A 22660-nucleotide genomic window follows, 5' to 3' on the forward strand; every position below is an offset into this window, starting at 1 on the left:
GCAACCTGGGGGCTTTTAGCCACACCATGGCAATGTACATGTCTCCTTATATCAAATATAGGTTCTCCCGCAGATTTTTTTTTTTTTGTAGCTGTTTATGCTTGAACGAGAAACAAAGCTGGTGCCATTTGCCAGGAAATCTTGGGAAAACCTTTTCCCCCTCTAAACGTGCACTTAAAAACACACGCAAATGACCTCGCCTCAGCAGTACTTATAAAACAGCAAGTCAGTCTGCATTGATTTGCAAACGAGGCCGGAACAGGACATTTAAACATTTCTGTGGAGACTGAGATGCAGTTTTTTCTATTCTGTTGGGCTCTTCCCTTCGAATTTGGCAGGGGCTTAGTTGGGCTAAATATAAAGTTGGCTCTCTCGAGTATCTTTTCTCCCTCCCCGTCCCCCGTATCGGTGTGCTGGGGACGGGAAAGAGCGCGAGGGATTAACGTCGTCGCCCTCGCCTCCCCAGTGTTGTGGGGAAACTCCGCAGTTGCCTCGGAGCCAGCCGCCAAGTGGGCGGGACGTGCTTTCTTTGCCCCTCAGCTCCTAGCCTGGCCGGGCGCGGGGTGGTGCTGTTCTTGCAATCTCGGAAGGTACTTGGGAGGCTGGGTTGTTGTGTGTGACTCCTTGTGACATTAACCGGAAGCGTGGGAGAGACAGGGCACGCACACTCGCATTCACACGCTCTCTCGCGCGCCCAGGGGAGCAAGCCGAGGTCCTGCGGGGTGAAAGCGGAGTTGCTCCTCGGGACAAGTTGGCCGCTTCCCTTTTCGGCGGGTCCCTCCAGGAAGGTAAGGGAAGCGCGCTCTGCTTGCAAAGCCTGGCGGAGCTCAGCGTTGTGGTGGTGGTGGGTGGAGATTTCGCTGGAGGAGAAGAAGCAGCCCGGGTGTTTCTCCTGACTGGGTGGGAAAGGGGGAGGGGGGCGGCGGCGGCGGGTTGCGAGGAGATGAACGCGCGTCCCCCAAGAACGTCTGGAACTGATATGGCGGGCGCGAGCGAGCGAGCTAGCGTATTCCTCGCTTGGTTTGCCTCGAGGGTAGGAGGAGGAGGCGCGCGCTTGGCACAGTTGAGCGCCAAAAGGCGAGCGACCCCGCCGAGGGTTGCCGAGGGCTTGCGCTTTTGGAACAGGAGAAGAAACCACTTTGCGCAACAGGCCGCCCTATATGGGGTCTGGGCGGCCGGGGGAAAAGAAAAGGGAGTCCTCTTTTCCTCCCTGAAGCCGGCCTCAGGCGCTTGGAGGGAGCGCTGCAGTCTCGCTTGCGCAGCCCCCTTTGCCTGCCAAGAGGTTTTATGTAAGTTTCTCAGCAAGTTGAAAGGATCATTTCCTGCTCTTGGAAGCCTCTCTGCGTTTAGTTCGAACACGAACACACACAAACCCTCTCCTGTTCCCGCTTTGGCGACACACACGCCTTTCCTCTCTTTTAAAAAAGTAACTTGCTGGGAAGTTTGCAGAAGGGCAGCAGCTTCCGCAGGCCCTTCCGTCGCTGCCGCCTGGGTTTCAGGATTGCGCATACCTGTGCAGCGCCGCCCTTGGAATGAGCGCAGGGATGATTCAAGCCACCTGTCATCTTCTGGGTTTCGGGCATTCCTCATCCTCGTCCTCGCGGCTAATCTCGTTTTGGGTCCCGTAGGAATGTCGAAAAGTTTGCAGCAGCAGCTGGAGTGGAACCAGTTTAGAAACAAAAAAGGCAAGCGAGCAAGGAAAAACTTGGGTATTTAGCTCTGCTTTGGGGACACCCCCTTGCTCCATGTAGGCCTACTCCCCAAAGTTTGCTTCTGCTAAGCGGTATTTCCCACCATCACCACCACTTTTGACAGTGTGTGTAAAGAATGCATTCTGGCCTTTTAAGTAACAGAATGCCCCAAAATTAACAAAGTATGCAGTACTATTTTTCTAGAAAAAGAGGTGCCGGTACTCACCTGTTCTTTTAGAATGGCAATGGCGCTCACCTGAGAGATGCCAGAACTGAGTTCCTGCAAGTTCCATCTGGGGGGGGGAGCCCTGATAATAGATCCTGAAATTTTGACAGCCTGCTATTTGGCAGGTTTATTTGGAAGTAAAGCCTACTGAGTTTTAGGTGATGGTACCCTCATGGACTTGGTCCTAGGTGGGATCACTACGTAAACAAAACACGAAAGAGCTGATAACATGGAAATGCAAGTGGTCTAAGTAAGAGGGCATTTGCTATACCCACAAAGGGAGCCATGGCATGTCAGGGCACTGGTGGGAAATTAAAATGTCTGCTTTCTACTGCTGCTACCACCATCAGGCCCCAGGCTTCAGGGCCTGCATCAGTACCAGTGGGCCTGGTTACTGGGGTTCAGGCCCTTTGCAGCTGCCTGAGACAGAGTACTGATGGCTGGGCCTACACACACAAACACACAGAGTTTCTCTGTCTCTTCCTTAAGGCTCGTGAGAATTTCACTGGGTGCACTTGACCTAATTATTGTGAGGTGGCCATTGCTGGTGTGTTTTCTCTTCACGAAGTGTTTCTCTGCAGCCTCCCCCCACCTGCTTGCACAACTGACCTGAAAAACCCACATGCGTGGACCAGATTTTATACCTCCGAGATTCGTCCCTTTAGGTCCATGTCTGCTGACTTTAGGGATACTTATTTGAAGGCCACCAGTTTTTAACCCTGGTCCGGCTAGCTTATATTGTAAGATCTGGTTCCCTCTTGTGCCGACAGGGTTGTAAAGTACGACTAGGAACATACAGCCATATGTGATGGGGATGTAACTATGTACACAAGTTCTGGAAGCCAGTTGTAGCGGAAATTGGCATTATCGTTGGCAAACAGGTCTCCTTGGAGTCACGACTCTTATCTATTTTTGATAGCACCAATGCTAATCTTACTTGTCAACAATTAATTCCGTGTCTGCTGGTTGCTGCTCGTCTAATGATCTCTCTGGGATGAAAGGACACAACTTGTTGTCATACAGATCTATGGTTTTAAAATGTCATGTTCATTGCCATTTCCGACAAAATGACTCGTAAAATACACACCGCCGGGGGTGATGTGGAACCCTCCAATTGTGCATCTGCTTTGGGGCTGTTTGTAATTTATATGACCAAACAAGCTCATGACCTGGCGCATTCCCACTAAATATGTGTTAATTTGGCAACATTCATGATTGTTTAGTACAAACATGTACCTTGTAATCCACTACAGAATATATTTTAGCCCATTCATTATAATTTTTATAGCTTTCTATGATTATTATTTTATTATCTTGTAATTTTATTCTTTCAGCTTTTATAACTCTTTTTATTATTACTTTTAGCTTGATGCTTTGTTTGTTTGCTTGAATATATTTTTTAAAAAAGCCACATGGGACTAATTTTTCCCGGAACTTTTAATTGATGCAGGGCAGCCAGGAAGGCTGACTGCTGAGCACCTGAGGCTTGTATCCTAATCCAATGTGGCACTAAGTAATTGTCACATCAGTTCAAGAGTCTACACTTGTGCAGTGGGATTCCTTACCTCCCCTTCTCCTTCAGTGCATCCCTTAAATCTGTTCTACCAGATTTGGGGAGGGCAAGGAATAATAAAAACAATACTTTATATTTATAAATTATAAATAATTTATAATTTATAAATAATTTATTATTTATACCCTGCCCATCTGGCTGGGCTTCCCCACCCACTCTGGGCGTATTCCAACAAAATATTAAAATCCATCAAACATTAAAAGCTTCCCTAAACAGGGCTGCCTTCAGATGTCTTCCAAAAGTCTGATAGTTGTTGTTCTCTTTGACATCTGGTGGGAGGGCGTTCCACAGGGCAGGTGCCACTACCGAGAAGGCCCTCTGCCTGGTTCCCTGTAACTTGGTTTCTCACAGTGAGGGAACCGCCAGAAGGCCCTTGGCGCTGGACCTCAGTGTCCGGGTAGAATGATGGGGGGTGGAGATGCTCCTTCAGGTATACTGGACCGAGGCCTCGGGGAGAAGAGAGAGGGAAAGTTCCATTGCACAAGCAATAAATCCTTGCACTTTTGGGACAGTTACACAGCACTGTGTTGGATAGAAACCCGGGATTGGTGTACTCATTGATTTTGTGTTTAAGGGAAGCCCTTCCTGTTAGCTTTCTTTTTAAAGAACTATTTCCACCTTGTTGATTTAAATGTAGTTCACTTTGAAAGACCTCAACTTTTTTTTTTTTACGGCACAGCTGCCAGGTACATAGTAGGCAGACTCCCCACCTTGTTTGCAAGAAAGTGTAGCTGAGGATGTCATGGTTTTGTTTTTTAAGAGGAAATACAGGCACCCAAAGAGGCTGCAGATGGCAGACCACCGGAAAAATGACACGTAGAATATAAGGACGTTCACATCAGGATTTCACCCAAATTTTCTGTGCCCTTTCGTCATTTTTAGATACAACTTCTGTTCTCCTCAATTGCTGAACAATGGTTGGAAAAAACGCAGAATAGTTTTTTGGCCCTGCACTTACCTGTGCCTGCTTCAGATCTATGGACTACTGGCCAGAGATTATAGTGTTTTCCAAGAATAAGGAAGCTCCTCATACTTGCTTTAAGCTAAAACTTGGAACAGCTAAAATAACTTTGAATCATTGATACCTCACACATTTATTGGACTTACCTATATGCTTTGAGACATGTACATATGGACTATATACTTTTAATATTCATGTAGTGTTTTCCCCCAAGGGCTTAAATGTTTCAAATAATTCAGTAATCCTTATGTGCAGAATAAACAAGAATAGATATGGCGCTGAGTATTTATAGCCTGCTTGATTCATTTTAATTTGAAACAAAATTCCTAAGAGCGGAAATATGAAAATAATAAACAAACCTCAAACATTTTAAAGTTGCCTACTCAAAAACTGTAAAATTGTAATAGCAGCATGCAGCACAGCTAAGATGGCATTTTAAAATTGCATTCATTTTTTTATAAAAAAACATTATTCATTATAAAAATCATATATAGTCCCTGTTCTTGTTAAAATGTCTGGGCTTTCATGTGATTCCTAAAGCTTCATGAGAGTGTTAGTGAGACTCTTCTATGAACTGCAAATATATTTTCCCCATATTATAGCGAGGGACTGAGACAGTGTGGAAGGGGCACAGCATTTTTAGCGTATAGGAGCTGCTGCAGGCAACCCTTTTTTTGAGTACTGTATTCTGATTTGCGGGCAGAAAGTGTGTGCTGCAGAGGTTAGATGCTATCCTATGCTTATTGAGCATTTGTTCTGATTTGTTTACAGGGTGGTTATATGACCACAAGCATTCATCCCAAGTTGCTTGTAGAGTGTTTACACAGCTTCCTGTTAATCATTTGTTCACTTCACACTTTCCATTGGGTTTCCCTGTTGCTTTCCAAACTGCAGAAAGTCCATTTAAAAAACCCCCCAAACACCTGGATTTGTTGCGCTAGGGCAAATCCCGAAGTTCCGGTAGGCACTTGACTCCCTCCCCGTGTTAGAAACTCGGATACTGTATATAAGCTAGGTGTCAAATGGCTCCTTAAACCAAGGTTAAAGTTGCCAAACTGGAATGTCTAGTTGCCATTTTGGGGCAAGACGGCTCGAAAGTTTCATTTTTCAAATGATGGACCGACTGTGGTTGATTATCAGTTAAACATCTGGCTAGTTCAGATGACAACCTTGAACTAGGTTAAGAGCTTTGAGAACTTAAAGAAGAAAAGTCACTTGATCCAGGGGCAGTCTACATATATATTGGCCTATTCCGACCTCTTTTCTTAATGGTGACTGCTCTGGCTGCACAGAAATTCATTCCGATTGTGCAGGTAAAATATGACTGGTAGAATTCAACAGGATGGGGTATTAGTATGTGAAAACAGTCAAGATCCAAGGATATCCAGGCATGCACCTCCAGCTGGTGAAAATGCCAGATGCCAGGCACATCTGGACCGTCTAGAGGGGTTGGGAGCTGGGGGCACTGTCATACAGTGGTTCCGCTCCTTCCTACTGGGCCGTGTTCAGAAAGTGGTGGTGGGGGATGAGTGTTCGGACCCCTGGGCTCTCACTTGTGGGGTGCCTCAGGGTTCTGTCCTCTCCCCCATGCTTTTTAACATCTACATGCAGCCGCTGGGAGAGCTCATCAGGGGGTTTGGGCTGGGTGTTCACCAGTATGCGGATGATACCCAGCTCTACCTCTCTTTCAAATCAGAACCAGTGAAGGAAGTGAAGGTCTTGTGTGAGTGCCTGGAGGCGGTTGGAGGATGGATGGCGGCTAACAGATTGAGGTTGAATACTGACAAGACAGAAGTACTGTTTGTGGGGGACAGGAGGCGGGCAGGTGTGGAGGACTCCCTGGTCCTGAATTGGGTAACTGTGCCCCTGAAGGACCAGGTGCGCAGCCTGGGAGTCATTCTGGACTCACAGCTGTCCATGGAGGCACAGGTCAATTCTGTGTCCAGGGCAGCTGTCTATCAGCTCCACCTGGTACGCAGGCTGAGACCCTACCTGCCTGCAAATTGTCTCGCCAGAGTGGTGCACGCTCTGGTTATCTCCCGCTTGGACTACTGCAATGCGCTCTACGTGGGGCTACCTTTGAAGGTGACCCGGAAACTACAACTAATCCAGAATGCGGCAGCTAGACTGGTGACTGGGAGCGGCCGCCGAGACCACATAACACCGGTCTTGAAAGATCTACATTGGCTTCCAGTACGTTTCCGAGCACAGTTCAAAGTGTTGGTGCTGACCTTTAAAGCCCTAAACGGCCTTGGTCCCGTATACTTGAAGGAGCGTCTCCACCCCCATCGTTCTGCCTGGACACTGAGGTCCAGCTCCAAGTTGCAGGGAACCAGGCAGAGGGCCTTCTCGGTGGTGGCGCCTGCCCTGTGGAACGCCCTCCCATCAGATGTCAAAAAGGAAAACAGCTACCAGATTTTTAGAAGACATCTGAAGGCAGCCCTGTTTAGGGAGGCTTTTAATGTTTAACAAATTAGTGTATTTTAATGTTTCTGTTGGAAGCCGCCCAGAGTGGCTGGGGAAACCCGGCCAGATGGGCGGGGTATAAATAATAAATTATTATTATTATTATTATTATTACTTGGTCACAAGTGGCTGAAATCTAGGTGCAAAATGTGCCTGGCCCCTGGTTAATTTCGAACAGTGCTCTCTCCTGCAAAATACTGACGTCTGAAGGCACCTATACCATGCTCTCTTAACCACCATAACTGCTGTTGGTACCAGCACATCCCTTCTGCTTAAAACTTGGCAACGAAAGAGTAACCCCCCCCCTTTGCATCCTTGCACACCCAAACAAAACATCAGTCCTCATTTTATGTGTTACTGTACACTCCTATACACCTCTACTCAGAACTAATTGCTACTGATTTTAAGGAGGCTTGCTCTCAGATTGCAGCCTTAGTGTTGCTTCTGTTGTTCTTAGCTGATCAGCCTCATTTTGGGGTTGTTTTTTTTTTTGGCAACTTAAGCTTTCGGGAAAACCGGAGAGAAAATTTGTAATACATTGTTTTCTTTTTTTCTTTCTGGCAAGGTGTTTGTGCCTGCAGCAGGTTGCTTTACAACATGAGAATTGTCTGGTTAAACCTTTTTTTTTGGTAGAGTCATTAGCAGGAAGAGGTTCATCTACCTATCTCTGCTGTTGAGCAGCTGCTGAAGGTAGCAGGATCCATGCCTGGGGTTGAGGGTAGGGAAATGAGCAGGAGAGGAAAAAAGAGAGGAAAAGATGACCAGTCATAATACGTGTTCTCAGATTTGCTTAGGCTGAAACAGAGCTGTGTTTGCTAAGAAATCCAGGCTTTCTTGTGCCTTTTGTAGCATATTAGCATCATTATACAGTACTGCATAGATTCTTTTTCCACCACTTAGAGGAATAGTGAGTTCATTTTGTTTCAGGGTGCTTGGAATGGGGCCGCATTTGAAATCCCAAGAGATGAATTGCAGTACTGTATAGGGATACGAAATCGTGAATCTAAAAATGGATGGCCAAAGTCCTCGAAAGCCACGGAACTGTGTTTTCTTTCCCAAATAAGGAAACTTGGCACATTCTGCTGTATATTTTAAGCTAGCACAAATGTAGTTACTGCTTTATTGGCAATACATTGGCACAATGCCTTTCCAAAGGAATCACTGAAAGCTGCAAAGTGCCTTGCTTTATTGCTTTTTATTTTAAAGATCTAAGCTGGAAATAGGAGAATTTAATTCTTGGATACCTGGAGAATTGGGTGACTGAATGTTACAATTCCAAATGAGTTAATATTATTATGATAGTCAGCTGTGTGTGCATGTAATGTCATGGATGTGGCACTCTGTTAAAATACATGGTTTTTACAGTTTGCAGACACGCAGTGATATACTGGGATATGATGTCTTACATTTAGCGAGCTTTTCATTTACAGTCACTAAATTGACTGTGAAATGGTAAACTAAAGGTGCCGTACTGCAACTTATATACTATTCAATATGTTTCAAGGCATGGGTGTAAAAAAAATCTGTGTCAGTTTATGACAAAATGAGTTTGAACAGAAATGGGGAAGTGTCTTTGAGTGGTGATCATCCTGTGATAGCTTACTTGTAGTTACTGAATTTGAAGTATGGCTGACATATATTTTCTTGGGGCATAGCATCCCTGTGTTCATTTCAGAACAGTGCCTTAAAGAACACTGACGATTGCACCCATCTTGATACCATCTCAGAAGGCATATGTTCAGCTTTCTCCTTACACCTGAACTGGCAACAACCACAGGCTTCAGTGGGCCTTTATGGGAAATGATTTCTACAGCACTATTTTTCTAGAAAAAGAGATGCCAGAACTCACCATGAACACCTCCCTTGTTCTCTTATAATGGCAATGGCACCCACCTGAGAGGTGCCAGAACTGAGTTCTGGTGAGTTCCAGCTGAAGAAGACCTTTCTCCTTTGGAATAACCATATGGGGGGGGGGAGGACTGGTTGAAGCTGTGCCCCTTTCCTCAATACCGGATGAAGAATGGCATCTGATATATGTGGCTCCAAGCCATGTAGGGTTTCATAGGCTTGAAAGCTTGGGCAAAGGAGGAAACTGGATTTTTCCACAGCAGGCATTGGCTGCTGTATTTTTTTAAAAAAAATCATTTTTACCCATTTGCCCATCTTAGTTACGCATAAGGTGTGTTGATCAGTAAAATACAGTACAGTGATAATAACGCCCAGTTTAAAAAGAAAATAAATTGTTAATTAATAAAAATGCCAGGAACACCAGAAAGTAAGCAACCCAAAAGGACAATTCAATACACACGCCTGCTCAAAAATGATCCCATTGAGTTCAGTGGGACTTACTCCCAGGTAAGGATTTCAGCCTAAAAGCCTTAAACCAGGTATGTCAAACCTGCGGCCCTCCAGATGTTTTGGACTACAATTCCCATCTTCCCCAACCACTGGTCCTGCTAGCTAGGGATCATGGGAGTTATAGGCCAAAACATCTGGAGGGCCGCAGGTTTGACATGCCTGCCTTAAACTCTGATCCAAACTGCAATTTGTGACTAGACCTAGTCACTAAATCAGCAGGGGACTGATTTACTGACTAGGTCTAGAAGATTTACTGACTAGGTCTAGAAGAGGGAGATTCTGCTGATTTTCTGACTGGGGCTATGCACAATCTGCTTCATTAACTTGACCATTTGCTGGGTTAGGCATTTATGTGCGCATTTCGTCATTCCTCCAAATAGAAGATGGATCAGGATAGTAGCATAGGCCATGATCAATGTTCATAATGCCCTTCTGAATGTAGGTTCACTATTGCCAGGGAAAACGGCACGTTCTGCACATGTTCACCATGAGTATTAGGGGTGCAGAAAGAGGCTTCTGTGAGCCGCAATGGCAAGCACAATATATTCAACTGCAACCATATGTGACAACACAGTTATAACATAATTGTGTTATGAAATCATAAGCATGCATAAAATGTGAATTCTTGTTCCATTGGATTTTTGGCTGCCGTTGCAATTTTCCCTTCCATTTTAGATAAACCTCTTAAGGAAGCATTGGGATCCTTTTAGGGCAGGGGTGGGGGAACTTTGGCCTTCCAGAAGTAGCCTAGCAACAGCTCCCACCATCCCTGCCCCTTGGCCACGCTGGCTTGGGATGATGGGAGCTGGAGTCCCAAAAGAGTGGCAACCACAGCATACAGGATTTCCTTAACCATGCCTGACTCTGAACAATAGATTTCATTGGAAGGGGGAAAATGGCACACATCTCCAGGGTTCAAGTTCAGCTTTGCAAAGAAGCCCACAAAATTTACCACCTGGCAATAGTTTTTTTTTTTAATGAACAAACATCAGTTGTGGCACATAGATAGGTCTTATGTGGAGAGAGAATGCATTTTTTTTAAAGTAATAAAAACTTACCTCCTTTATTACCTAGAGGCAGTCATTACTTTTTAAAGGCAATCAGCTTTTTTCCAAGCCCAGCCAGCCCATAGAATGTAGCAAAGCGAATCCCTTTTGTGTGCTAGAGTGAAAAAAAAGAACAGAATTAATAAAGCTTCACTGCATAATTACGAGGTGACAATTTTTATTAACCATATACCAACAACTAAATGAGTCACTCTGTACAAACCTGGAGTTTGGCTCCTATCTCTGTTGAAGGTTAAGATCTTAAAACAGTATTTCTCCCCCTGCAAATAATATTTCAAGGAAGCCAGGAGCTTCCCAAAGGGAGAAAAGGAACTCTTTAGCCTGCCGCTATACTATAATGTGCGTAGGGTTTCCTCTTTCCTATGCTGGCTTATTCTTACTTTGGAGCAACCTATAGTTAGAGTAGGTATAAAGGCAAGCTATCAGATAACAGGAACCCACTGAGCATCTATTTAACTATATTGAACTGAACGTGCTGTTGTTAAAAGAGTTGGATATACAAAGCACACATGACAATAGACTGCTGGGCATTAAAATTGAAATACAAAATGCAACAAAAGGTCTTGGATTCTTTTCTCCTTGGTGCGGAAGACAACATTTTCTAAGCTATAAAAATAATAATTGTCAGGAAGTGAAAAACTCACCTATCACTCTCAACAAATCCACAGAACATAAGCTCACATCTTGCAGTGTGTGTGGGTATTTTTAAATAAAAAGTCTCAGGGCACATTAACTTATTTAGATCAAAATTGAAGTTCAATCCATCCTATAGAGACATTTATAAAGCAGCTGTCACCTTGCCAAAACAAAGCACTTCCTTTTCATAAGGTGATGGATACTTTAGAAATGTCTTTATATGATGGATAATGACAGAACCATTCCTTCAAATGCACATCATGTGTTACTAATCTGCTGCAGGCAACAAAGCCAATCTCCATAACCTTCCCCATGGTTCTCATACAATAGGAGCTAGGAGTTCCCAATTGTATTTCAGCAAATGACAGGACCACGGAACTCTTGAGAGGTTCAGGATGTTGTCTCCTTCTTCCTCGTGAAAATTGTCACAGAAGATGTAGCTTAGAGCGATATAAGGTTGAAGTAACTATGATCACAAAATCATAAAGTTGGAAGGGACTCTGTGGGTCATAATAATAATAAATTTTTATTTATACCCCGCCCTCCCCAGTCAAAACTGGGCTCAGGGCGGCTAACACCAATAAAATTACAATAAGACGTAAAAGAAAGAACAATTAATTAAAATACGGGTTAAAATACAGTTTAAATTTTAAATTTTAAAATGCAGCCTCATTTTAAAGTAGCCCAAAGCAAAACCATAAGGGAGGAAAACATAGGGGGTCAGCCTGAGTCCAGCCCAAAGGCCAGGCGGAACAGCTCCGTCTTGCAGGCCCTGCGAAAAGATGTCAAATCCCGCAGGGCCCTGGTCTCCTGTGAAGAGAGCATTCCACCAAGTCGGGGCCAGTACTGAAAAGGCCCTGGCCCTGATTGAGACCAATCTAACCACCTTATGGCTCGGGATCTCCAAAATGTTGTTATTTGTGGACCTTAAGGTCCTCCACGGGGCATACCAGGAGAGGCGGTCCCGTAGGTACGATGTTCCGACCCCCTTGCAAATGCATAGTTGAGGTTTTTCAGCCCATAATTAATTAGACCAGTTTTAGTGCTGATCCTGGATGATGAGGGAGTTCAGAGGTGGGTAAAGAGACTGCAGAGAAGCTTCACGAATTCTTTGCATCTGTCATGTCAGCAGAAAACAGGGCAGATAATGCTATCAACAGCTAGTAGCCGTGATGGCTTTGTTCAACCTCTACTAATTCAGAGAGAGTCTTACCTGCAGATTCTAGGACCTGAGCCTCAGATATTCTGCATGCAGAGCAGATGCTCTTTCACTGAGCTGTTCCCTTGTTTCTGCTGTGGGACTCAGTAGGTAATGTTGTGGCATTCCTGGCTGGGTCCATTTTATCCTTACTGTACTCTTATTCCAATCTATATATGGAGCCATGGAAGCTTGCAGAATCGTGTGTTTTGCATATGCCATCAATATGCTGATTACATCTTGCTCTATTTCTTCTTTTCATCTGATCTTATTGCTGGGGTTGGGATTGGGTTCAAATGAAGATGAGTCAACTGAAATTGAACTTTGTGTGCACTTACACAACCGTAGTGTGAGTGTACATAGGGGAAATTCAGTTGTGTCTAATATTCATTGTCTTTGGTACACATATAACTAAAGTTAGACATGTGCCTAAGTGTTTGCAATGAGGTTTCACAGATCCTTACATAGGATAGGGTAGCATTTTATTTGCTAATACAAAGCACCAAACATTGTACTCAATTGCATTGCAAGTCACTAGTTGGAAACTTCACTTGAGTCGCAAACTCCTATCAGCAGCTCTTGCAAGTAACTGTGACTTGGACTCTGGCCCCTTCCCCATTTCGTAATAGGGAAATAATGGTACTAGTCCACTTTGTTGGCCAGCAGCAGGCATGGAAACGCAAGAGGATTTTGAATCTAGAACTATTCAATCTGGCCCCTTTCCCCCCTAGAGAACTAAGCTCTGAATTAAAAACACAATGCTTATGCACACATATATCTTTGTCAAGAAACAGGCTGTGGCAGGACTGTATCACCTAATTCTCCAAACTGTTAACTTTATTTATTTTAAGCAGCACCACACAGGTTAATGTTAAGTGGTGTGTGAACAGGTGTGGAATTGGTGGAGATTTCCTGGTGTCTAGAAAATGACCACACATAGCGTCCCTCTCAACTAGTGAGGCCAATTCAGGCTGAAAGGTTAGTTGTGCATTCGCAAGAGCATCTTATTCTGTGCAAAATCATGCAATAATTTCTACAGGAGCCCATGTGGCTGCTACTTTTATACTTTTAAAAATCTCTTAAGTTGGATGTACCTGTGCCAGCTTTTAAAGTTACACTGGGTTTCCCCTGAAAGCTTACTTTTAGACTTTGCTTTCAACATGAACCTGACATATGTGGATTTTTGAGCTTGATGACTTTTTTTGGTCAGGGGTCAGTCTTCTTAAGTGATCCAGCAATCGGCTGGATAATAATATTAAAGATGATTTGAAGAGACCCCGTGACTTAGAACAAGAATGTTCTGTTCCGCTGGCAGGAAATATGATATCTCTTATTCTTTTTTCTTTAAAATAAAGAATAAGAAAGAAGAAGTGTGCCTTCACATACTCATAGGGTTTTTGCGCGTTGCAAGCAAGATACGGTAAATTATTTTGCACTTGCTGTTGGAGGCACAACTAAGCCACTTCTGGAACAGACTTGTCTTTTGGCCAACTTTTCCCTCCGCCGTATATAACAAATGCTTCTACCTTAGGGAACATTTGCAGACAGAGCTGTTGGTCTGGAGAGGTCTAAAGTTGTTGTGCCAGAATATTCAGGAGCTTAGGTTATGTATATTTCTCGAGAAGTGATCACGACATGGATACATAGCATACCCCAGATTCCAGAACTCCTAGGCAAGCTAACAGTTGCAAGTGAGCTTTCCTTTTGACAGTGTACGTCACTGAGCACACATACACGGAGCCTTTTCCTGTGGTCCCAGCATCTGAAAATAGCAGAGAATGCGGTGAATTTTTTAGCCGTTTCTCCACAGATAATAGCTTCAAGAGTCTGGACAGAATATATAGTGTGAGTGGCACAGCTTTTTATACCATTCATACCTTGTTTGCGTTGTCGTATTAAGGGAAAGTTCAGAATAGGTGAACCATGGCAATGAAAGCATAACGAGGTTTTTTGTCCCCCTCCCTTTTTTCTTGCAGATTTTGCCGTGGTTATTTTGTCATTATGAGATGTTGTCTCTCGGTGCTTCATTTGTGCAAATTAAATTTGATGACTTGCAGTTCTTTGAAAACTGTGGCGGAGGGAGTTTCGGGAGTGTGTATCGAGCCCGATGGGTATCACAGGACAAGGAGGTGGCTGTGAAGAAGTTGCTTAAAATAGAGAAAGAGGTAAGCATGCAACCTATCCAGTTCTTATCGGAAAAATTGCTAAGATTTAAGTTAAATTGGCAGAAGCTTTTATTCAACTGTGTGCAAGCATTTAATACTGGCAGGCTTCACTACTTTCAAACAAATCAGTAGGCTGTTTCCTATCGCTTCCTTTTGATGGAATAGCTTCAATTTATCAAACTTTTTGCATAGTGTAAAAGGTAAAGGTAGAGGGACCCCTGACTGTTAGGTCCAGTCGCAGACGACTCTGGGGTTGTGGCGCTCATCTCGCTTTACTGGCCGAGGGAGCCGGCATACAGCTTCCAGGTCATGTGGCCAGCATGACTAAGACGCTTCTGGCGAACCAGAGCAGCGCACGGAAACACTGTTTACCTTCCCGCTGGAGCGGTACCTGTTTATCTACTTGCACTTTGACATGCTTTTGAACTGCTAGGTGGTCAGGAGCTGGGACCGAGCAACAGGCGCTCACCCCATCATGGGGTTTCGAACTGCTGACCTTCTGATCGACAAGTCCTCGGCTCAGTGGTTTAGACCGCTTAAAAGTAAACTTAAAAAATGAGAACGTCACTGGATGCAGTAGAATCAAAATCAAGTTGATTTCCTCATTTTTAAACAGGCATATAACAAGAGCCAAATAGGTGGTCCCTCCCTTGCTAAAAATATTGCCAGCCCAATGGTTTTTGCACCCAAAAGTTATAAGTGCATGTCATGCTGTTTTTCCTGGGAACTGCGTGCTCACAGTTCAGGGCAGGATTGCAGCCTAGATGTGCAACATCATATTTCAATCCGATCTGTATTTACAGAAACATGTTGTCATACTAGTAGGCATTCTCAGTATGAACATGTGCCTCCATTATAAGGCAGCACAACTCATCAAAGCCACATTGTTTATACACAGGTAGCAAGATATCACAACAATATTGGTAACGGATATGTTGGCAATACTTGGAACTCACTCCTGTGCAGGTTCAGTAAGAAGTAAGTCCTACTGAGACCTGTAACACTTGCTCCTAAATAAGGATGCATATGATTGAGCATTTGCTTTGTAGTCTTTTGTCTGCATGCTGAGTAGCTTATGAGTATGAAAACCATAAGAGCACACCTGATATGAGTTTTTACAAGCAGGTGAAAGCCACAATGCTATGTATGCTTTCTAAGGAAGGTTTAATCTGTTGGAAGCAGCCTAGAGTGGATGAGCCATCCCAGTCAGATGGGCAGGGTAATAATAAAGGTCTGCATTGATCTACATTGGCTCCCAGTACGTTTCTGAGCACAGTTCAAAGTGTTGGTGCTGACCTTTAAAGCCTTAAATGGCATCGGTCCAGTATACCTGAAGGAGCGTCTCCACCCCCATCGTTCAGCCCTGACACTGAGATCCAGCACCGAGGGCCTTCTGGCGGTTCCCTCACTGCGAGAAGCCAAGCTACAGCAAACCAGGCAAAGGGCCTTCTCAGTAGTGGCACCCGCCTTGTGGAACGCCCTCCCATCAGATGTCAAGGAAATAAACAACTACCAGACTTTTAGAAGACATCTGAAGGCAGCCCTTTAGGGAAGTTTTAAATGTTTGATGTTTTATCATGTTTTTAATATTCTGTTGGGAGCCACCCAGAGTGGCTAGGGAAACCCATTCAGATGCACGGCATACAAATAATACTGGGGTTTACTTTGACTAAACAGGCAATGGCCTGTGCTGCATATCTGCTATTAAATAGTAATCCAAATAAAATTATATATATATATATTTAAAAAATGTTGATTGTTTTTATTAGTCAGGAACAAATGCCCTGCCAATCTGATGTTCTGTTTGTTGTCAAAATAAGTTAACATCACAGTTCTGCTTATGTCTAGTCTGAACTGCCCCATGGATGTTTGCTTTAAAATAATTTCAAATGTAATCAGTGTGATCTTCAGAGTACTTATGACTAGGACAGCCATTCAAAAATCTCTCATTTTCCCAATTCATTTAATGCACATAGCTTTCCCGAAATAATCCAGGAAACTGTAGTTTGTTAAGGGTGTTGGGAATAGTAGCTCTGTGAGAGATAAGCTACAGTTCTCAGGATTCTTTGGGGGAAGCCACATGGTTTAAATATATGATATGTATGCAACCTCCTTATACGATCTGGTTTCTTTTTTATTGGCTGTAGCTTATGGTTCCTATAAAGATTGCTTTAAGAAAAAGTAACTGCATGCATTATCAGATATGTTGTTGTTGTTGTTTTGTTTTGTTTTTTAAAAAAATTAAGATCACTGAGATGCCTCAACAGTTCATTTCCATAAATATATTTTTGGCAGACAATTGGGAATACCGAGCAGTATCAGTCTTGGAAATATGTAATTAAAATCCTTTGTTTGCTGTTGTTTGAACCAGTAAATAAAATACCTATTCCAGTCATGGGGATTTGACTTCTTCAGCTACTAACATTAATCATTTATTTCCACCTATAACATATTTGCATGCAAATTTAACAACTCTGGAGATCTGAGGGCGAGAAGCAGGATTCGCCTTTTGGGTTACTATGGAATCTTGTAATAAATGTGTTTCTGGGTCTTGTACTTAATTTATTGCAGATGTTCGCATTGCTTCTTGATAGCACAAGTATCCACACTAGGTATCCACACTTCCTTGCACTGAGAAAACACAGCTCTCGTAATGGGTTCAGTGCTTGATGCATATTTGTTTTTCACATTTGTTCCCCACCTTTCCCTCAGGGAGCTCAGGCTAACATCCCTGAGGCTACCTCAGGTTTGGTGAGTGGTCATGAAATTGCTCTTATAGGTGGCGGAATGGAGAATTGGCTGTGGTAGGAAAAAATGTAATAATATGAGCTGGTGAGTTTTGGAAGCTTGTGCAGCAAAGGGAAAAACACGTTCTCCAAGAAGTGGAGCACTATTTTATTCGAGCGCTATTGGCTCTTTCTTTGTGGACATGTTTTTCTTCTGCCTGTGCCACTTTTCTTACCCCGAGATCACCTGCTGCCCTCAGGTGTCGTTGTGGACACAGGGGCAGAGGAAGTGGTGTGTGGTGGGGGCGGTGCTCCCCAGGTGTCACCACTGAGGAGGGTGACAAAATGGCGGTGGCACTCACTGCAGGGCTTGCAGTGCGCCCAAGCCCACGCATCTCTCCTGGGAGAGACATGGTGGCTTGGGCATGCGCAAGCTCCCCGCTGCCCCAAACGGTCCGCCCGCCGCCTCCCCCTCAGCAGTCCTGCCCCAGGCGCCCGATCGGCTTGCTCCACTACTGGGACAACATATCCTTGACAGTGTTGAACTAAGATCTCACCACCTGTCCAGTTGGCTTCTGTTTGTGGAATATAGTTTGTGTTTAATTTTGCTTCAGTTAGTAGAACATCTAGGCCAGCCCTGAGCCAGTGTGTCCTCAAGGGAGTAGTGTACAACAGCTCTCCTCCCCTGGCTGTCGGAAGCCATTGGAAGAAGGACGAAGGGGCTGTCTAAAATCTTGAAAGTGTCCCATTTGTTTCCTAAATTCCTGAATGCCCCCTGAGGAGACTGTGTGGTCCTAGTTAAAAATCACTGGGTTAGGCTATCTAATAAGCTCTGTGGTCAAGAGCAGAGTGGAACTGTGATTCTCCCACATCCAAACCCAACATACCAGTGCCTTTATACTATGCTGGTTAGTCGCTTGTGCAAATACCCTGTACAGTAGTGCCTCCGGTTACTCAACCCTCTGGTTACGTAAACTTCAGGATGTGAAAGCGGCAAACCCAGAAGTATTTTACTGGGTTTTGCCATGCGCACATGCGCAGAAGCGGTCCTCAGGTTGTGGAAATCTCGGGATCCGACCGGACCTCCGGAATGGATCCCGTCCGCAACCGGAGGTACCACTGTATGTTAAATTTAATCCTGCAAACGGAACCTGTAGAAATGGTGAAGCAACCAATTAAGTTACCTCAAAAAATGGTATAGAATATTATTCAATAGTACTGCTTGTTTTTTACTTCTACATGTTAAATATTAGATTTGGGTTTGTGACATCAGACATGATTGTAGCCTTGGGTACTCATGGGTTGTGCCTGCAATGCAGCAACAAGTACAGTATTTCCTTCCTTCCTTCCTTCCTTCCTTCCTTCCTTCCTTCCTTCCTTCATTTCATTTCATTTCATTTCATTTCATTTCAACAATTTATGTACCGCTTAACACCATCTTGCACACTTAGTATCTACACAATATTGCTCAAAATATGAACCTGTTTCATATTTTGGAGGAGCTGTTATCATTTGCAACTGTGCGCACCATATTTACTGTATTACATCTGCAGAGTTGCCTCTGAGGACAGGACGACTCTATTGTAGGTGGTGAAAACAGGGATGGGACTCTGGGATTGGTACAGTATTGGCTTCCTAGAACCTTTTGGGTCCAGAGTTCTAATTTGAGCTTAGCCTTTCCTATGGCTTGGACTGTAAAGAATGCAGGAAACTATTCCTTCATGATCTCTAGGAATGATTGAAAATAGGCATTTTTTTATGACTGCAATACAACTAACAGAACTCCTTGCTTCTGGAGGTTCACTAAAGATTGACGCTTTCCAGAGACAGAGTAAAATAACCCTGCTTGGGCAGGCATTTGGTAGCAGCAGCTAAACTTCAATATTATCTTAGCAAATGATTCAAAGCCCCAGAGGTGTTTCACTGTTTCCTTTAAGAAGGCGGAATGCTCACTTGGGCAGCTTCTTCCACATGTTCTAATGAGCTGCTTATATACATGCATTCCTTCCTCTGCACGCAACTGTGCTTTATGTATTTATATGCTAGTCCATACCGATAGCAAGATAAAAATTTACAGAATTAAACAAACAGATAATGAAACTTCGCTTTCACAGAATTAAACACAGTGATTATTTATATTAGCAAAACTGTCAGACCACCCTTTTATTACCAAAGTATCATAGAATGGTTTCCCCAAAGTATAAAGCAGGTTATAAAAAAACACAAAAGATAAAATACAGCTAAAATTATGAATCAGTTATGGAAACCATGGCAAGCAATAGCAGCCGTTCAAGAGCTGCTTCCTCAGGTGGGAGCTATGCCTAGGATGGGGTTTAGTAGGCTCTTGGGGAAAGGCCTTTAGTCCCTTGGAAAGTTGTTGGAATACAACTTTCATTATCCAGGGTTTGTTTGTTTTTTACTTTTGGCACTGCCTTTCTGAAAACCCAACTTCCCTGTGTGTATGACCATGCTCTGTTGACTGGACTCTGTGTCTCTCATTGACCCCTGTGTCCTCTTTGACCTTGGATTGTGACTTGAACTTGCTCTCTGGACAATCCTGTCAAACTTGGCCCTCCAGCTGTTTTGGGACTACAACTCGCATCATCCCTAGCTAACAGGGCCAGTGGTCAGGGATGATGGGAATTGTAGTCCCAAAACAGCTGGAAGGCCAAGTTTGACCATGCCTGCTTTAAGGGCATCCCTATGCCCTGAAGGATAGCTATCTTGATTCAAAACACTGATGTGACAAGTTGTTTTATTAGCGTGTTGTACATGTTCTTTCTGCCTGTGGTTGCGTTCTTTGGCCAAATACGGCTGCAAATCCTGTGTTACTCTCACCTGGGAGTACCTTCCATTGAAAATAATAGGAATGTCACTGCCCTGTCAAGTCAGCAGTATATATACATTTTGTTCCAATTTTGCTTTACATTTAGAACATTTTCCTTGACCTAAATAGGCTGCATTCTCAGGATACAATTCAAAAGCAAATTTAAGTCAGGCGTGGGGAAGCACATTCCTTCATGGTGTGAAGTGGGTGGTGATAAGGAGAGAGAGAGAAGTGAAGCTTAGCAGCCTTGGTCAGTGGATTTTGTTTCCAGCTTCTTAACTTGCATACTTCAATACAAGGAACAACCATTGGCTTAGTCTTTCCCTGTACATACAAAAATGTGGTGCAGTTTATTAATTATACCCTGTTTATTATTTACATAGCTTATTTTAACTGTACAGCGGTGCTGTGGTCTAAACCACTAAGCCGAGGGCTTGCCGATCAGAAGGTCGGCGGTTCGAATCCCCATGATGGGTGAGCTCCCGTTATTCAGTCTCTGCTCCTGCCAAACTACCAGTTTGAAAGCACGTCAAAGTGCAAGTAGATAAATAGGTACCACTCTGGTGGGAAGGTAAACAGCGTTTCCCTGCGCTGCTCTGGTTTGCCAGAAGCAGCTTAGTCATGTTGGCCACATGGCCCAGAAGCAGTCTGCGGACAAACGCCAGTTCCCTCGGCCTATAGAGTGAGATGAGCGCCACAACCCCAGAGTTGTATACGACTGGACCCAACGGTCAGGGGTACCTTTACCTTTTTACTGTATTTTTACCTTGAAAACCACATTGAGCAGACTTTTGCCATTAAAAGTACAGTGGTGCCTCGCAAGACGAATTTAATTCGTTCCGCGAGTCAATTCGTCTTGTGAAAAATTCGTCTTGCGAATCGCGGTTCCCCATAGGAATGCATTAAAATTTCCTTTTTTTGCCCATAGGAACGCATTAATTAAATTTCAATGCATTCCTATGGGAAACCGCGATTTGCAAGACGAATTTTTCATAAAACGAATTCATCTTCCAAGTCACCATCAGATCGCAAGACGCATTCGTCTTGCGAAAAATTAGTCTTGCAGGGCATTCGTCTTGCGAAGTACCACTGTAACATAAAAGACTAATAATAATAATAATAATACTTTTATTATTTATACCCTCCCCATCTGGCTTGTTTCCCCAGCCACTCTGTATCTTTCTTTTTTTTTACATTTAATTTAAGATCTTATCCCTTTAGAATGCAGATGAAGAATCATGTGTTTGGATTATGTTCCATCTTTTTCTTTCTTTTTAAAACCCAACCTTTCTGCATATAGAAAAAATTAGCATTGTTAGAGAGAAGACAATTGACTGGAATGGGGTGTATGGCCATTCCAGAGAGTGCTGGAGCTTCTCATATACTGTTTTTTTAGCATTGTATATGGGGCTTTATATACTGTTCGTAAAACCTTGAATCTAGCACGGTGATAATTGGGGCAGCCAGTGCAGCAAAAATGGTGTCCCATGTTGTTGTTAGGTTTCCTCAGAGGGCATTTTACCCCAACTACAGCTTTCGGACCAGATTCAAGGGCAGCTCCACATGAAGTGGATTGCCACAATCCAGCCTGGAGGTTGCCAGTGTGTATAGGCCAGTTACCCCTGTCCAGGAACAGTCATAGCTAGAATAGAATACCAGCTGAAGCTGGTGAATGGCATCTTAAGTCTCCAGTGACGACGCTTGATGAGGCAAGCCCCCCCCCCATGCTATGCACCTGTTCTTCCAGAGGGAGTGTAGAGCAGCATCCGGAAGAGGCAGCTGACTAATTTCCTGGACCCCAGGAACCACTTACCCACAGGGCCTCTTGTCTTGCTGGGATCCAGTTTCAGTTTATTTGCTATCCAGCTGTGGTTCGACTCCAAAATATATGGAGGCCACCATGTTAATGACTCCTAGATGCTCTCCAAGGCAAGTCACTTTCCCCCGCCCTTCTTCTTCTTTTAAAAAAAGTATACTGCTTGACAGTTGCTACACTTCGCAGTGCAGTCTTATGTTCCAATTACCTTCCCCCCCTTTCATTTGGAAGAAGGTGGCTTTTTTATAAAAAAAAAAAATTGGGGGGCGGGGAACCCAAAACCAAAAAATGTGTGCATTGAGCAAAATGGGCAGAAAATAAATAAATAAATGGAACCCTGAGGCAATACAGCTGCAGACTATCATAAAGTTCCTCTCTGCTTACTCGCCCCTGCCATTTAAGATGTGCATGAAGAACGTTTCCTTTTTAAGAGGGCAAGTATAAACAGTTATAAGGAAACATTGAGCACCTGTTTATCTTAGCTGGGCACTGCACAGAAACAGAAGAGGCTCCCACTTGGTTCGCTTACATAAACGCACGGACAGGCTGATCACAGGAACTGTTGCCCCATAATATAAGAAAATCCCCTGCTGGATCAAACCAAAGATCGCTGCTAGATCAGATTCATACACTCTTGGGAAGTCCATAAGCGGATTTATGAGTGAAGCAGCATTCTCTGATTTGTCTTCTTCAGTGACTGTTTTTCAGATGGCCATGGTGCCTCTGATTCTGGAGATAATATATACAGCCATCTGACTTGTACTCATTGATAGTCTTATCCTCCGTAAATTTGTTCAATCCCGCCCCCTTTAAAGCCCCGCTTCCAAGTTAGGAGCCATCTTCTGATAGCATTTCCCAGTTAGCGTATTCATTTTTATTTAAGAGTGCAGCCGGTGACCATTTTAGGCACATCCAAATGATGTGCGATCACCGACACGTGGATCCTTTTG

General features: G+C 43.8%; 1 protein-coding gene across 3 annotated transcripts in view; it reads left to right on the top strand.

Annotated features, from left to right (window-relative positions):
• Positions 1-250: 250 nt before the first annotated feature.
• The window catches only part of MAP3K20 (mitogen-activated protein kinase kinase kinase 20), a 109926-nt gene continuing 87516 nt past the window's right edge, over positions 251-22660 (top strand). Inside the window, exons 1-3 of one of the 3 annotated variants that reach the window (XM_088659096.1) lie at positions 251-788; positions 8573-8836; positions 14153-14341. In XM_088659096.1, coding sequence (XP_088515222.1) covers positions 14183-14341 — 159 coding nt within the window. In that variant the 5' untranslated portion in view covers positions 251-788; positions 8573-8836; positions 14153-14182. Of the gene's footprint in view, positions 789-8572; positions 8837-13876; positions 14022-14152; positions 14342-22660 lie in introns of those variants that run through there. The other 2 variants (XM_088659037.1, XM_088659065.1) reach the window with 2 other exon arrangements.

This window comes from Zootoca vivipara, chromosome 1 (assembly GCF_965207765.1).
Source record: "Zootoca vivipara chromosome 1, rZooViv2.hap1.1, whole genome shotgun sequence".
In the NCBI taxonomy this organism is placed as follows: domain Eukaryota; kingdom Metazoa; phylum Chordata; class Lepidosauria; order Squamata; family Lacertidae; genus Zootoca; species Zootoca vivipara.